We start from the raw sequence: 17,287 nt of genomic DNA, 5'->3' as shown, positions 1-17,287 counted from the left end.
ATAGAGTCAGTGTGGGGGAATCTCCTGTACTGGGAGTACAGGGCACTGAGAGGGGAGAGTGTGAGAGAGGGGAATGGGGAATGAGGGGACAGGGTGAGTGTGGGGGAATCTCCTGTACTGGGAATACAGGGCACTGAGAGGGGAGAGTGTGAGAGAGGGGAATGGGGAATGAGGGGACAGGGTGAGTGTGGGGGAATCTCCTGTATTGGGAATACAGGGCACTGAGAGGGGAGAGTGAGAGAGAGGGGAATGGAGAATGAGGGGACAGGGTGAGTGTGGGGGAATCTCCTGTACTGGGAATACAGGGCACTGAGAGGGTTGAGTGAGAGAGAGGGGAGAGTGAGAGAGAGGGGAATGGAGAACTGAGAGAATAATGAGTGAATCGGCCATGTTTAATATGGTAATGTGGAATGTGTGATCTAACCAAAGCACAATGATCTTTATCCCCAGAGGATTTGGCGATAGGAGTGAAGACATCTTGGTACATTTGGAAAGCCTCAGTCCGAGGGTATCGTGTGCAGTTCTGGTCTCTTTACCTTTAGAGCCTTTGGCCTGAAAAGCCAGTGCTGACACGTCTCCTTTTTAAACTAAAATCCTTTTACCTCTCTATGATCTGCATCCCTCTATTTCTTACCTATTCATTTTTCTGTCAAGATACCTCTTAATTGCTATTATACTGGCTTCTACCACTGCCTCTGGCAGCACATTCCAGGTATTTACCAGCCTGTGTTTTTAAAAAAAACTTGCTTCTCACATCTCCTTTGAACTTTCCCCCCTTTACTTTAAACCTATGTTCCCTAGTGTTTGACACTTCTACCCTGGGATAAAGACTCTGAGAACTCATTCTCTCCATGCCTCTCATAATTTTGTAAACATGCATCAGGACACCCCTCAGTCTCCATTCAAGTGAAAACAAACCAGGTTTGTCGAATCTCTCCTTATTGCTCATACCCTCCAAACCAGGCAATCTCCAGGTAAACCGTTTCTGTACCCTCTCCAAAACCTCCACGTCATTTTGTTAGTGTGGCAGCCAGAACTATATGCAGTAACTTATCTTTTCATTTTATGTGTTCTGGCCTTACTCGAGACTTCCATGTGATAAATTATCGAAAGCCATTAGTAAATCCGAATAGTGCATTATTCCTACCTGCATTTAATGAACAAAAGACTCGATCAGCAGTAGTCACTAGGCCCACAGGGATAATCCTCAATTCCAAACCTACCCCAAATAACCTTTGACTCCCGGTTGGTCAAGAATAGATCAACACTACCTTTAAAAAATGTTAATGTCCCAGCATTCACTGCTGTCTGGAGAAGCAGGTTCTGAAGACTCACAATCCTCTGACAGGAAAGAAATTTTCTCCAGTTCATTGGAATGGAAGATCCCTCATTTTTAAACTAAATATCCAATGATTCTAGTCTCTCCCACAAGAGGAAACATTTTTTCAGCATCCACATTATCAAATCTCCTCAGGATCTCGTGTGTTCCAGTAAGAACATCTCTCCTATTTCTAATCTATAATGAATAGAGGCCCAACCTGTCCAACATTCCTTGGAAGGTAACCTAGCAACCCCTTCTCAGAACGGCTTCTGATACATCTATATCTTTATCTTACATGAGGGGATCAGACCTGTGGGTGGTCCTGCAGATGCTGTAGTACCAATGCCTTTAACGCAACATCCTTTTATGCATCAACTCTTACATTAAACTGCAACATTTAATTAGCCTTCCGAATCACTTGCTGTACCTGCATCCTAACTTTCTGTGAATCATGTATCAGAACTCTTAACCCTTCAGAGTTCCACAGTCTCTCTCCGTTTAAATGAAATATCGCTCCCTATTCTTGCTGCCAAAGTGGACAAGGTGTGTGGAACACGTTGCCAGCAGAGGTAGCAGAGGCAGGCACAGTAGATTAATTTACATTGTGTCTGGACAGATGCATGAGTAGGTGGGGAGCAGAGGGAGACAGACGCTTAGGAATTGGGTGACAGGTTTAGACAGTGAATTTGCATCGGCTCAGGCTTAGAGGGCCGAAGGGCCTGTTCCTGGGTTGTAAGTTTTCTTTGTTTTCCCTTTGGTCAATGTCATATTGTCCATATTCTAAACCAGCTGTCATATGCTTGTCCATTTATATCCCTTTGCAGACTCCGGTGTCTGTTTACTACTAACTTTCCTGCTTTTCTTTGAATCATCAATAAATTTGGTAACCATATATTTAGTTCCTTAAACCAAATCATTGATCTACGTTGTAAATAACTAAGGCCCCTGCACTGATCACTGTGACACCTCATTCGTCACATCTTGCCAACCTGAAAATGACAGATTTTTATATAATCTATCTTTCATTTTAGGTCATCAATCCTCTGTCTATGCAACTTCACATGTTACCATTGGCATATGGTAACCTGTGATGTGGTCTCTTGTGAAATGCCTTCTGGCAACCTGAGGTCACAATTTCCACAATGTTCCCTTTGTCCAGTTTCTTGCTACTTTCTCAAAGAAATAAATTAGTCAAATATGATTGCATTTTCACAAAAGCACATTGACCCAACCGTGATTGCACTGAGATTTTTGAGGTATCTGTCTACAGCCTCTTTAATAAACATTCCAGCATTTTCCCTGTGACAGTAGTGAGCTAACTGACCTGTACTTTCCCACCGTCTCTCTCCCTCACTTCTTGAAGAGAGGAGTCAAGTTGATTATTTTTCAACCTGATGAGACCGTTATATGGACTTTAGGAAATTTAAAACAAATGCATCCTTTATCTCAGCGATGACTTCATAGAATCCCTACAGTGTGGAAACAGGCCCTTTAGCCCAACAAGTCCATACCAACCCTCCAAAGAGTAACCCACCCAGACCATTCCCCTTATCCCTGACTAATGCACCTAACCAACACTCCCCTGAACACGAGGGGCAATTTAGCACAGCCAATTCACCTAATCTGCACATCTTTGTGATTGTGGGAGGAAACCGAAACACCCGGAGGAAACCCACGCAGACACTGGGATTATGTGCAAACTCCACTCAGGCAGTTGCCCGAGGCTGGGATTGAACCAGGGTCCCTGGCGCTGTGAGGCTGCAGTGCCAACTGCTGTGCCACCTCTTTTTAAGACGCTAGGAAGAGGATGGTAAGAGAGTTCAAAACTAGAGGGGAAAGGTTTAAGGTGAGAGGACAAAGATTTAAAAGGATGACAAGGCACAGTGGTTTCACACAGAGGGTGGCGTGTGTATGGAATGAGCCGCCAGGGGAAGTGGTGGAGGCTGGTACAATTACAACATTTAAAAGGGACCCAAATAGGAAGGGTTTACAGGGAAATGGGCCAAATGCTGGAAAATTGGATTAGATACATTTAGGATAACTAGTCAGCTTGGATGAGTTGGACTGAAGGGTCTTTTTTCATGCTGTACATCTGTATAAGTCTATGATCTGGGAGCTTGTCAGTGTGTGTTCTGACAGCTTTTCCAATATCCGTTCCTGAGGGATTATCATTGTCTCCTTTTCTCATCTGATTCATAATTATTTTGGTGGTTTTATTTATCCTCAAAAACAAAGTATCTGCTCAATTCATCCACCTTTTCAGTATTTAGCTTTATTGATGTGATTTGGGTGAACATACTGAAGGATTAACAGTCAGAAACCGTACAGTAGGGATAAATGGGTCATATTCAGGTTAGCAGGTTGTGATCAGTGAGAAACCACAGGAAGCTGTGCCAGGGATCTGGCTATTCACAATCTAAATTTATTATTGGGATGTGGGATTAAATTTAATGTTTCCAACTTGGCAGATGGCACTAAATTAGATGTTAGAGGAGGTTGTAAGAAGGGTACAAGATGACTTGCAAAGGCTAAGTGAGTGGACAAGAACATTCACACATGGAATGGAATATGGAGAAATGTGAGGTTATCCACATTGGTGAGGGATCAAAAATACAGCGTGTTTCTTATATCTGATCTCTCATAGACATCCATCAGCCAGGGGGACTGGGTCTGACCTTCACATCATCAATACATTTGGAAATGAAAACTGGCACCTACTTCAGTTTAATACAAGCATGGAGAAAAGTTCAAAACTTACCTGGAAGTTGCACTGTGTTTTTGATATCCTAATGTTTGGTCTTTGTTGTAACCTCTGTCTTAGGTTTAAAAGTAGTCATTCAGTCGCTCCAAAACTTCAGTGTTGCTAAAGAAAAAGACATATTTTTGAGAAGTTTTTCATTTGCACTCATCAGACCAATTCACATGAATATTAATGTAAAGGGAAAACAACATATATGAGAGAAGAGTACTGATTGGTTGGCAAGTGGGCTCTGATTGAGGTGTTAAAATCAACCAGGCGGAGGTTGGTACTGCAGATGCTGGAGATTAGAGTCTAATCAGAGTGGTGCTGGAAAAGCACAGCAGGTCAGGCAGCATCCGAGGAGCAGGAAAATCGATGTTTCGGGTAAAATCCCTTCATCCGGAAGGGCTGATGAAGGGCTTTTTCCCGAAATGTCAATTTTCCTGAGCTCCTCCGATGCTGCCTGACCTGCTGTGCTTTTCCAGCACCACTCTGATCTAGACTCTGATGGAGGTGTTGCCATGGAGACCGTAGCAGTTCGTGATTTTCCCCAAGACCCATCAAATCGTAGGATGGGCGACGCAGGAAGAAATATTGGGGACTTGTGAGAAAGGTACAGCAGTGAACATAGGTGATTTTATTCTATAAATATATAAGTAAGAAAGATTGGTAAATTCTGTGAATGATGAGTTCATAAAATGTTTGTGGGACAGTTTCATAGAATCATAATTTCATGGAGCAGCATATTATAAGGAAAACCAGAGAGCAGGTTGGTTACATCTGGTAATGTGCAATGAGACAGGGTTAATTAATAATTACAGAATAAAGTTGCTTCAAGAGAGCAGTTATCCCAATATAATCAAACATCCCATTCCATTTGAGGAGGTGCAGCGAGGATCGAAGGCTACGGTTTTAAACTTAAATGAGGGCATGATGTCAGAGAAATTAGGTTCAGGGATAGGTCAATGAAGATGCAAAATCACCCAGTTATGGAGATATTTCAGAGTGCTAAGCTTCTTTCTCATTGGAAGGTGGTCAACGAAAGGAAATTAAGTGTAGCCTGAAATGGAAAGAAAACGTGTACAATTCCACAAATGTGAGTGTGAGAAAGTCTATAGCCTTAAAACATGTCTTTAAACATTTAGTCTATAATGTAATGTCGAATTATAGAACACATTTGCTGTACACTAGAAGATAGACAGGCAGGGAGGCTCAGAAAAAAAGTCGGGGGTGGGGGTCCCAAGTTATGCAGAAGATAAAAACATCTGTGCTCACCAAGTGATAACAGAATGCTCTAAGGCAATTAAGAACATTTGCCTTAGCATCAGTGAATCTGTGTGAACAGGACACTGAGTGGTAACATTCACGGCTGTTCCCTTGTGAAACTAATGACAGTGTTTGATTCTGACCTGGAAACAAAACCCAGTACCATCAAAAGCCTTGTAATTAACAGTCAGGTCCTATCAATTATAATGGATTCTTCTTACCCTTGCAAGCGGGGTAGACACAGAGGGAAAAACATTTTTCTGTTACAAGTCCCTGACTTGAGAGTTCAAAAGGACACTAGAGAGAGAGAGAGAGACATTGAGACCATTTTCGTGCTGGGGCTGTCAAAGCCCGTAGAAAATTAACTCTTTGTGCTTACCTGCTATGGTTTGAACTTAATTGAATTTTTGAGACTTTATAATAATATGGAGTAGCCATTACTGGTTATTAAATACAAACTCTGTAAAAGGTAATATTGATGAAGCTTTAACTTACTTGCTGTTCTTGCAGACCACTCTACAGACCTTACAAACTGCCCCACTACCAATTCTAATTAATCAGATCTTATGTCTTATTTGAATTTGAATCACAACCCTGAAAGAAAGCATGTTTAATTCAAATAAGTTTAAATGAATCAGTTTAAATGCAACCTTACGGCAACATCTCAGCCTCAGGTACAGAATGATTCAGTGCTTAAAAAGCAGGAGTCTGCTCCTAGCTTTAAAAAAAGTTATTCTAAGTCCAACATTGAAGGGATTCTGGCACAATGTGTCAGGAAGCCATTTTATGGTCAAAAGTTTGCCCTCGTTGCTAAGAAGCCATTTTCTAAAATAATTGTATCAGACATGTGAGCTGTGCAAGGTTACCTTATGAACTCTCCAATTAGCTCAGACTGGTACCTCTTTATGATAGGAGTTTATCTCACTCGCAAGCACCTAACCTATGTTTTTCCCACCTGATGAATAGCTTAGGGCCTGCAGGAGTGATTAGTCAAGCGTATACAGACCTGTCAGTTAACTTTTCTTCCTTATTAATTATTGTTATCTGCCTAATTAAGAACATGCAGTGTTTTTGTAAACTTTTGTATAAAGGAAGCCACTTTGTATCAGTACATCGGAGTAGCCTGCTGGGGCACTTGAACAGCTGGTACTCTCATCTCCAAAGTTATTAGAACCGAGTTAGTTTAGTTTATAGGTATCAGTGTTATGTTGTAACAGTGATGCTATTAGTGAATAAAGGGGATGACTAAAATTAAACCAATCTGTCTGCAAGGGGTTTTTATTCCAGACTATCAATGAGAACAATCTCCAGGACGAACAAAGAGAGACTCTACAGGTAGAGTCTATAAGGGATTCAAATCTGTACTTTAACAAGTGGCGGGTCAGAAGATTGGATAGGTTATAAAGTACTGAAAAGAATAACTAACAGATTAATAAGGAAGGAAAGTAGAGTATGCTAATTAGAAAGAAAGAACCTGTAAGTGTATTTAAAAAAGGAAAAGAGTAAGGGAAGTGAGCATTGGTCATCTAGAGTGTGAGTGTAGACAATGAATAAGAACATACCAAATAGGACCAACAGGAGGCCCACTCCATCATTCATTGGCTGATCGTCCACACCATTTTCCTGCACTCTCCACATATCCCTTGATGTTTCTTAATAATCCAAACATTATTGATCTCAGTCTCAACATACTGAACAATTGAGAATCTCCAACCTCCTGAGACAGTCAATACCAAGGAATCACCAGGTTCTGAGTAAAAGAATTCCTTCCCACCTCAGACCTCAGTGAGTTACCTCTTATTCTGAGAACGAGTCCCAAGGCCCCTAACTCTGACTGCCAGCCAACCTCCATTGACCCTGTCGAACCCTGGAAGAATGAGATCATCTCACATTGTTCCAAACTCAAGAGAATAAAGGTCCAGTTTATTTAATATTATTTCTGAGAGAAATCCTTCCATCCCAGGAATTGGTCTGTAATGTTTTGTTGAATTCCATCTACACCAAATACTGTATATTTTTTTCGTTGGTACTGAGAACTAAACTGCACTTGATAGTCTGGGTGACATCTTATCAAAGCTGAGTGGAATTACAGCAAAGCATCTTTACTCCTGTACTCAAATCCCCTTGTACTGAGGAACAACGTGACATTTGCTTTAATTGCTTGCTGTATCTGCATGTTAACTTTCAGTTAGTCATGAACAAGGATAACAAATCCCTTTGAAGTTCAACATTTCCCATCTGCTCACCATTTGAGCAATGTTAAACCTATTACTATGTTCAATCTTATCTTGCGTAAATGTCTAATCAATCACGTTACTATGTCTCATTATCAGTACATTTGGAAATGAATGGAGGATGGGGATGGGGTTACAAGGCCCAGGAGAGGGGAGAGGGGGAACCAGGATCCAGGACAATGGGGTGGTGGTGATGGGACCTACATGAGGGGGAATGGGACCTGGGAAGCTGGAAGTGGGATGCAGAATCTGGTGGTCATAGTAACGGGACCTGAGAGACAATGGGAACAGGACCAGGAAGCTGGGAGCATGCTCGGTAGAGGGTGGAATGCAGCATGATTCCCAGGAAATGATGAGGATGTAATCTGGGAGACAGGGGAAGGAGTGAGGGAGGCAAAAGGGGAAGGGAAGGACAGAAGGAACAGTAACGGAAGGAGGAGGGCTGGAGGCTTCCTGGGGCCTGCTTACACTTTGCATTCCTTCCCCCAAGCTGCCCCACCACTTCCACATAAATACCCCCAATCACTTTCTCATAAACCAGCCCCATGCCCACATTCCCCCACCATAATGTTTTCATTCTATTCCCCACTATAACTTCATTCCCTGTCCCCCAATGTCCTCATTCCCCTTCCCCTCATTTCCCCATTTACCCTCCCCCCACATCTTCAATCTCCTCCCTCAATGTCCTCATTCCCTCCCCCATGTCCCCATTCCACTCCCCCCCATCCCTATTCCCCTCTCCTATTACCCCCATGGCCCTATACCCCTCCCTCTACATCCTCATTCCCCTCCCCTCACAAACCAATTCCCCTCCCCCCTCCTCATTCCCCTCCCCGCCATGTCATTCCCCTAATCCCAACCTCCTCATTCTCCTCCCCCCCACATCCCTATTTCCCCCCCCACATCCCTATTATCCCCCCGTCCCTATTCCCCTCCCTCTACGTCCACATTCCCCTCCCCTCCTCATTCCCCTCCCCCACCCCCTCATTCCCTCTCCCCACGTCCCCATTTGCAGGAGCTACTTAGATTACACCGCCTCACACTACCTCCTGTAATAATGCCATCCCGTATTCCCAATTCCTCTGCCTCCACCCCAAGAGAGCCAGTTCCACCCCAGAACACACCAGATGACCTCCTTCTTTAAAGACAGCAATTTCCCCTCTCATGTGGTTGAAGATGCCCTCCAACACATCTCATCCACATCCCGCACCTCCACCCTCAAACCCCACCCTTCCAACCGCAACAAGGACAAAACCCCTCTGGTCCTCACCTTCCACCCCCACCTACCTCCGTATTTATTGCATCATCTTCCGCCACTTTGTCATTTCTGCCACTTACAAACAGGCCCCAACACCTGAAATACATTTCCTTCCCCACCCCTGCCTGCTTTCCGCAAAGACTGTTCCCTCTGTGACTATCTGGTCAGGTCCATGTCCCCCAACAACCCACCTTCCCCTGCCATCGCAGAGATTGCAAAACCTGCGCCCACACCTTCCCCCTCACCTCCATCCAAGGCCCCAAAGGTGCCTTCCACATCCATCAAAGTTTCATCTGCACTTCCACCAATGTCATTTATTGTATCTGTTGTTCCCAATGCGGTCTCCTCTACATTGGGGAGACCAGACGCCTTCTCGCAGGGTGCTTTAGGGAACATCTCCGGAACACCCGCACCAATCAAACACACCACCCCGTGGCCCAACATTTTGACTCCCCCTCCCACTCTGTCGAGGATATGCAAGTCCTGGGCCTCCTCCACCGCCGCTCCCTCACCACCCGACGCCTGGAGGAAGCACGCCTCATCTTCTGCCTCGGAACACTTCAACCCCAGGGCATCAATGTAGACTTCACCCGTTTCCTCATTTCCCCTCCTCCCACTATACCCCAGTTCCAACCTTCCAGCTCAGCATCATCCTTATGACCTGTCCCACCTGTCAATCTTCCTTCCCACCTATCTGCTGCACCCTCCCCTCTGACCTATCACCTTTACCCCCACCTCCATCCATCTACTATACTCTCAGGTACCTTCCCCATTGCCCACCCCCTCCCATTTATCTCTACACCGCAGAGGCTTCCAGCCTTATTCCTGATGAAGGGCTTTTGCCCAAAACGTTGATTTTCCTGCTCCTCGGATGCTGCCTGACCTGCTGTGCTTTTCCAGCACCATTCTGATCTTGACTCTAATATCCAGCATCTGCAGTACCCACTTTTGTCTCCTGAAATGAGGTGTCCATCTCCCTCCCTGATGTATCACAGTGTTAATAGAGTTCCTCAAGGCACAGACAATTACTGAGATATATTCGTGCCAATCATGCTGATAACTCAGGAGCAATTCTGCAGTCACATCTTCTGTCTTGCTATCTTTATTATGTATTAATTAACCTATTATTTTCTCTGCATTTATTTGAGATTAATAAAATCTACTGCTTCCTGTGACTTCATTACCACTAGGAAATGTTACCAATACTAATAAAACATTATGCTAACTAACAAATGACATGGGTTTGAGAAACAAATCAGCAAAATCCTCACTAGAGAATCCTGTCTTCCTGTGATTTCGTTTTTGAGTTTTCTTCCAATACACTCGACCCACAGACTGAGTTTCCCTCTCTTGCTGCTTTATTTCATTTTATCCACTCTCCATCCTATCCCAGTGCCTGCTCTCTGGGGGGGTCATGCAGAAGGGTTTATAATCAACGCTCCATATCCTTGTCAGTAGAAACAGATTAAACAGGAAATCTACAACAGCTATTCTATTTAAATTCTGGAAAAAGGCATTAAAATGTAATGATTCAATATTTACTGTTACTGACCTGTTAATAGGCACATTTATATTTCTCTCAGTTTTCATGCGATTGATCTGTTTAATATTATCATTAATTCCAGCTCAACCCTTTCTGGAGACCAGGCCCACCCCCTGTCAGCAGGAAGTCATGGATAAGAATGTGGAACTGAAGCTGATGAGCAAATCTGAGCCCCAGCTCAAAACACAGCCCTTACAGAGAGAGTCAAACTATCCACGTGGCCTGGAGGGAGGGAATAAAGCCACAAATGAAGAAGAGAGTCCCTCAGAAACAGACAAATTAAACCCTGCAAGCAACGTTTCTGATGGAAACACAGTGAAATATCATCCAGGTAGCAATGTAACAGAATTCTTAACCACCAGTGAGGAACAAGAGGCAATGCAGAGTTTATTGGAACAACATAATGCACATTGAGAAAGTTCCCCATTACAACCCAATACTAGTCTGTGTACCCCAGAGTTTGGAGGAACTGAAAATAATTACAGGAGAAATAGGAATTGAAATTGATGTGAATGGCAAGGGAAAGAAAGGTCTGATCACGTTAATAATAGCATTTCAAGAGAAGCTATTCACCAGTGATGAATTGGAAAACATATTGTTTTAGGGTTTTAAACAATGAGAGGAAAGATTGTCACAAAAAGATCTAGACTGAAAATTGTGCAGCAGAGCAAATACTACATCAAAATTGGGGAAATGACATGTGTGAAGGACAAAGACAGTTTTAATGAGTATTACTGACTGTGTTTCCCTGGGGTGGATCTGAATTTGAAAGATTCTTTTCCATGTTCTCTTTTCAAATGCTGACTGGCCTGTTGTGTATTTACATTATTTCCTGTTTTTAACTCTTTGATATTTTAAAGTTGGAGACATTGACTGTTTACACTCATTGGATGTCAATACATAAAGAAATCAGCAACTACCAGCAGAAACCAGCAGAAACTGCAACAGGTTTCTCATATCATAAAGCACAACTTAACACTATTGTAAGATTGTTATTTTGTTTATCAGTTACAATTTTATGGATTCAGATGTTTTCATCAAATACTTAAAAAGGGAATTACAAACAATGTTACTTATGTTCAATTATTAGACAAATGTGTTTCCTGGCAATGTTATTCTGTTGCTAAAATTTAAAATTATTGAATCAAACTTGTCTAAAACGTATCCTGTATTCTTATTGCAACCTTTTGGAAGTTTAATTCTACAATTAATATATTTTTGAATTCTGCTCACCAACTTTATTTGAATTGAATCAATTTTTTTATAGTCTTTCAAAAATGGTTTCTATTCCACTACTCATTTGTACTTTATCAAGTGACTTACTTTGAAATTGTATTAACTGTAAAGCAATCAATGGTTGTCAGTAAGTTATATTTTTTGATCCACCTTAGTGTCATCTTTAACAGCAATTAAATGCCTGTACAAATCTGTATTAAGAGTAATTTACAAGAGGATGGATCCCCCTGCCTTACTCAGTATCATATATGTTATTATTTTATTACTAAGTGACTGATATGCTTTTACTCTGAAACGTTTTCCATACTCGTTACCAAGCATTACTCTAATAGTGACCCTCCCAATCCCTACACGTCAGTGTGTGACTGGAAATGTATAATATCTGGTAATGTTGCCTGACACAGATACGAGACAGAACACCGTGGCACAGTGGGCGGCAAGGTGGCACGGGTTCAGTTCCTGCCTCGGGCAACTGTCTGTGTGGAGTTTGCACATTCTCCCCGTGTCTGCGTGGGTTTCCTCTGGGTGCTCCGGTTTCCTCCCACAGTCCAAAGATGTTCTGGTTATCCGCATGTTTAGCAACTCTGGAATTTGTAGTTTGAAATTTGTTATAATATATAACTCATCAGATGATAATTCAGCCTTCACATTATCAAGCAATATCATCATTAGCAACAATTTACTTTTTTATATATTCCCTCAGTAAACATAATTCACATATTTACCCAAGATTTTAAAACAAGGACTGTTGTTGTCATGACATTTTTTGGACATGTTAAAGGTATCTGATGAGGAAAGAGGAAACATATGGTTTGTACAGGAAAGTGAGACACCACCATTTAGTGATAGACAGGTGCTATATTATGATATAACGTACCAAACATCATCCTGCAATCAGATTTACCATTAAAATTGATTGATTAAACAGGGTTTTAAATTAGATTACTTATAGTGTGGAAACAGGCCCTTCAGCCCAACAAGTCCACACCGCCCCGCCGAAGCGCAACCCACCCATACCCCTACATTTACCTCTTTACATAACACTATGGGCAATTTAGCATGGCCAATTCACCTGACCTGCACATCTTTGGACTGTGGGAGGAAACCGGAGCATCCGGAGGAAACCCACGCAGACACGGGGAGAACGTGCAAACTCCACACAGTCAGTCACCTGAGGCGGGTATTGAACCCGGGTCTCTGGCGCTGTGAGGCAGCAGTGCTAACCACTGTGCCACTGTGCCACCCTTTGTTCAAAGTATTTGTTGAGAAATTTGCCAATGAATCCTCTGTTCCTATTGATCACATGTTGGGATTCCTACAGACACACACACGACAAAATCAGTCTCGTGAATTGAGCTCAAGCCATCTGCTCATTGTATGGGCTTAATGCTGGGATAGAGCATATCAAAGTTATCCTGCACACTCATAGATTCACTGATCAGATCAACACTTGCTCTGTATTGTACAAAGGGGCTGTGCCTTTTGACCCTGAAAAATGTCCTATATACCTCAGGCTACCCTGGAAAGAGAAACCAATACAAAATTCTGAGCAGATGAAGCCAGCATGACTTTGGAATTCCCACACAAATGGAATTGTCCATGAACAGGATGCTGCTGTCAAGTCTGGAAGGTATCTGAAGAGCCATAAAAATAAGAAGTGGGCCTTCCACAGTCCAAAATGTGCAGGATAGGTAGATTGGCCAAGGTATGTTATCCTGTAGTGAACAGGGATGCGCAGGCTAGGTGGGTTCGCCATGGGAAATGCAGGGTCTAGGAAGGGGGTGGGTCCTGGGAGGGATGCTCTTCAGAGGGTTGGTACTGAATGGCCTCATTCTACACTGTAGGAATTCTAAGCTCTGACTGGCTTTGAATGTTTAACTCGGTGAGGGCATCCCACTCTCCATCTGCTTACCTGTGTGGAAATCCTTCAGACTCCCGAGTAGGTCACCTCTGAAGATGTCTACCATTTTAATTTCAGACGTATTCCCTTTAGTTTTTCATTTCTATCAATCCTTCCAACAAGTGGGTGGCATGGTGGTACGTGGTTAGCACTCCTGCCTCACAGCGTCAGAGACCTGGGTTCAATTCCTGCCTCAGGTGACCCTCTGTGTGGAGTTTGCATGTTCTCCCCGTGTCTGTGTGGGTTCCCTCCAGGTGCTCTGGTTTCCCCCCACAGTCAGAAAGATGTGCAGGTTTTGTGAATTGGCCATGCTAAATTGCCTGTAGTGTTGGGTGGATGTAGGGGAATGGGTCTGGATGGGTTGTACTTCGGCGGGTCGGTGTGGACTTGTTGGGCCAAAGGGCCTGTTTCCACACTGTAAGTAATCTAATCTAAATTTTTCAGTCTTTATAATTTCTCAGAGTTTAACCTGCTTCTCCAAACTATTTGGATAATACTGCCCCCTGCAGGGCCACTGAACCTTGTGCTGCTTTCTGCACCTTTGTGGAACCTTTCTGAAGTGGATTAAACCTCAGCACACCCTGTCAGTCCCTGGGACCCAGGTGGAAATTCCTTTTTACTGGATGAGACTGTTTGTGCCCTTGTTATTTCCTCTGGGCTCTCTCTCCTGACCTTATTCACTTTGGGAGGCTCTATCTTGGCCTCCAACAAATCCTGGTGCTTGCCTGGTCTCAGCCTTTTGGGGATATAGTGACTTGATTATTATCAAGTCATACCCGGGTAGGAAATCTGAAACCTGCTGGGACTTCCACAATGGTTCCTATGATGAAAGGAACCAACAAGAAAATAAATTGTGGGTGAGGCCTGTGTGGAGGGGACCAGTCACACACACTCCACCCACTCCTCTGATCTGGCCCTTGGCTTTCGGAGCTACCTCGGGGACACGGTTTATAACCCTCCCTGACAGTAATGATTGAAAAGGCCTAATGACTCTGAGGCAAACCATTGTTATGATCCCAGCTTGTGTTAGTACTGGACAAGTCAGACCCCAGAATGATATCTGACCTGATAGATATTTTTGTTAATTCATTCTACGCAGTTAACTTAGATTTTATTGTTAAAAACCAAATCTGCAAACCCTGTTTTTTTGTGCTTCAGTGACTGATGCCACATTAAATAAACCAGAACCAGGAGCAGGTATTCTAAGGGTATCCCAGGTGTAAGCTGTAGCATTTAGTACCACAAACACATGAGGAGTCCAGTGATGAATCTCCTCACACCCAGAACATCTCACTGTGTCTCTTACACGTTTGTCAAACAGTAAGGCGAGATTCTCACTAGGGAGACAGGCGGGGTATTCTTTATCTATGTCTGAAATTCACAAATGGTTCTGACATGTACCAGCTTCTGAAATTGATATGACAAACAGAATACAGCAAACTAGCGGTTGGTATATTCAGGGCAAAGTGTGTGACTGGATAAAATGTTGCTGAAATCTATAATGTGGAGAGTCAAGCTGCTGGAGGGTCTTGTTGCTGTGGGGTTGGATAAGGTTTGAGTCAAATGGGCTGAATGTTCTGATCACTTTCTATTGGGTTCCATCCCTGAACATTCCAGGACTTGAACCGAGAGGTTCCGGTGAACAGGTAGGGACATTGTAAATGCAAACAATGGGATCAGGAGAACGGGACAAAGGGGAGGATCGACCTTCACTAAATGGGCCTCAGCGGAACCTATGAGGGAAAAGGATTAGAAGGATCTGCTAATAGGAGGTGAAACATAAATCCCAGCACAGACCACTTGGCCTGTTTCTCAGTCATTCGATAAATATAACTTTCCGTGGTTGGATTTGAATTCCGAATCTCTGGAATGATAACCCAGCACCACAGCAATTCAACCACCGTACTGAATATTTATAAAGAATTTGCGATTTTAAAGTTAGAGTTGTAGATAGAGTCATAGAGATGTACAACAAGGAAACAGACCCTTCAGTCCAACCTGTCCATGACGACCAGATGTCCCAACCCAACCTAGTCCCACCTGCCAGCACCCGGCCCATATCCCTCCAAACCCTTCCTATTCATATACCCATCCAAATGCCTCTTAAATGTTGTAATTGTACCAGCCTCTACCACTTCCTCTGGCAGCTTATTCTACACACGGCAATTCTGGTCTCCTTCCTATCAGAAAGATAGGAAGGAGAGGCACTTATTGAAATGTCTTTGAAGATATTTTTTAAGGATTTCACCTGAAGGCATCGGCCTTTCCCAAAAGCCGGGGCTTGGATTTAATAGTCCTGGGAGGTGCAGTCTGAGTGCAGTGTATCTAATTCCCCAGGATAAACCAAGAACACTTCAATCAGCTCCGAACATATTCTGTACAGTGTGTTTTCTTTGTGTGGAGCCACAGGAGTTGGGGGAGATACTAAACGAGTATTTTGCATCAGTATTTACTATGGAAAAGGATATAGAAGATATAGAATGGAGGGAAATAGATGGTGACATCTTGACAAATGTCCATATTACAGAGGAGGAAGTGCTGGATGTCTTGAAACGCATAAAAGTGGATAAATCCCCAGGACCTGATCAGGTGTACCCTAGAACTCTGTGGGAAGCTAGAGAAGTGATTGCTGGGCCTCTTGCTGAGATATTTGTATCATCGATAGTCACAGGTGAGGTGCCGGAAGACTGGAGGTTGGCAAACGTGGTGCCATGTTTAAGAAGGTTGGTAAGGACAAGCCAGGGAACTATAGGCTGGTGAGCCTGACGTCGGTGGTGGGCAAGTTGTTGGAGGGAATCCTGAGGGACAGGATGTACATGTATTTGGAAGGGCAAAGACTGATTAGGGATAGTGAACATGGCTTCATGTCTCATAAAATTGATTGAGTTTTTTTGAAGTAACAAAGAGGATTGATGAGGCAGAGCAGTAGATGTGATCTATATGGACTTCAGTAAGGCATTCATCAAGGTTCCCCATGGGAGACTGGTCAGCCAGGTTAGATCTCATGGAATACAGGAAGAACTAACCATTTGGATACAGAACTGGCTCAAAGGTAGGAGACAGAGGGTGGTGGTGGAGGGTTGTTTTTCAGACTGGAGGCCTGTGACCAGTGGAGTGCCACAAGGATCGGTGCTTGGCCCTCTACTTTTCATCATTTATATAAATGATTTGGATGCGAGCGTAAGAGATACAGTTAGTAAGGTGCAAACGACACCAAAATTGGAGGCGTAGTGGACAGTGAAGAGGGTTACCTCAGATTACAACAGGATCTGGACCAGATGGGCCAATGGGATGAGAAGTGGCAGATGGAGTTTAATTTAGATAAATGTGAGCTGCTGTATTTTGGGAAAGCAAATCTTAGCAGGACTTATACACTTAATGGTAAGGTCCTAGGGAGTGTTGCTGAACAAAGAAACCTTGGAGTGCAGGTCATAGCTCCTTGAAAGTGGAGTCGCAGGTAGATAGGGCAGTGAAGAAGGCATTTGGTATGCTTTCCTTTATTGGTCAGAGTACTGAGTACAGGAGTTGGAAGGACATGTTGCAGCTGTACAGGATATTGGTCAGGCCACTGTTGGAATATTGCGTGCAATTCTGGTCTCCTTCCTATCAGAAAGATGTTGTGAAACTTGAAAGGATTCAGAAAAGATTTACAAGGATGTTGCCAGGGTTGGAGGATTTAAGTTATAGGGGGAGACTGAATAGGCTAGGGTTATTTTCCCTGGCGCATTGGAGGTTGAGGGGTGACCTTATAGAGGTTTATAAAATCATGAGAGGCATGGATAGGATAAA

General features: G+C 43.3%; 1 protein-coding gene across 1 annotated transcript in view; it reads left to right on the top strand.

Annotated features, from left to right (window-relative positions):
• LOC122541272 (uncharacterized) overlaps window positions 1-11,818 on the top strand; it is a 57,366-nt gene extending 45,548 nt beyond the window's left edge. The window contains 1 exon segment of the mRNA XM_087979704.1: window positions 10,445-11,818. Within this exon segment, the coding sequence (XP_087835830.1) occupies window positions 10,445-10,776 (332 nt within the window). The 3' untranslated portion in view covers window positions 10,777-11,818.
• The last annotated feature ends 5,469 nt before the right edge of the window (window positions 11,819-17,287 follow it).

This window comes from Chiloscyllium plagiosum, unplaced genomic scaffold (genome assembly GCF_037043375.1).
Source record: "Chiloscyllium plagiosum isolate Xiang-an unplaced genomic scaffold, Cpla_swu_hap1 HiC_scaffold_35, whole genome shotgun sequence".
Taxonomy (NCBI): domain Eukaryota; kingdom Metazoa; phylum Chordata; class Chondrichthyes; order Orectolobiformes; family Hemiscylliidae; genus Chiloscyllium; species Chiloscyllium plagiosum.
The sequence above is the reverse complement of the archived record's forward strand: the minus strand, read 5'-3'. Positions and strand labels throughout refer to the sequence as shown.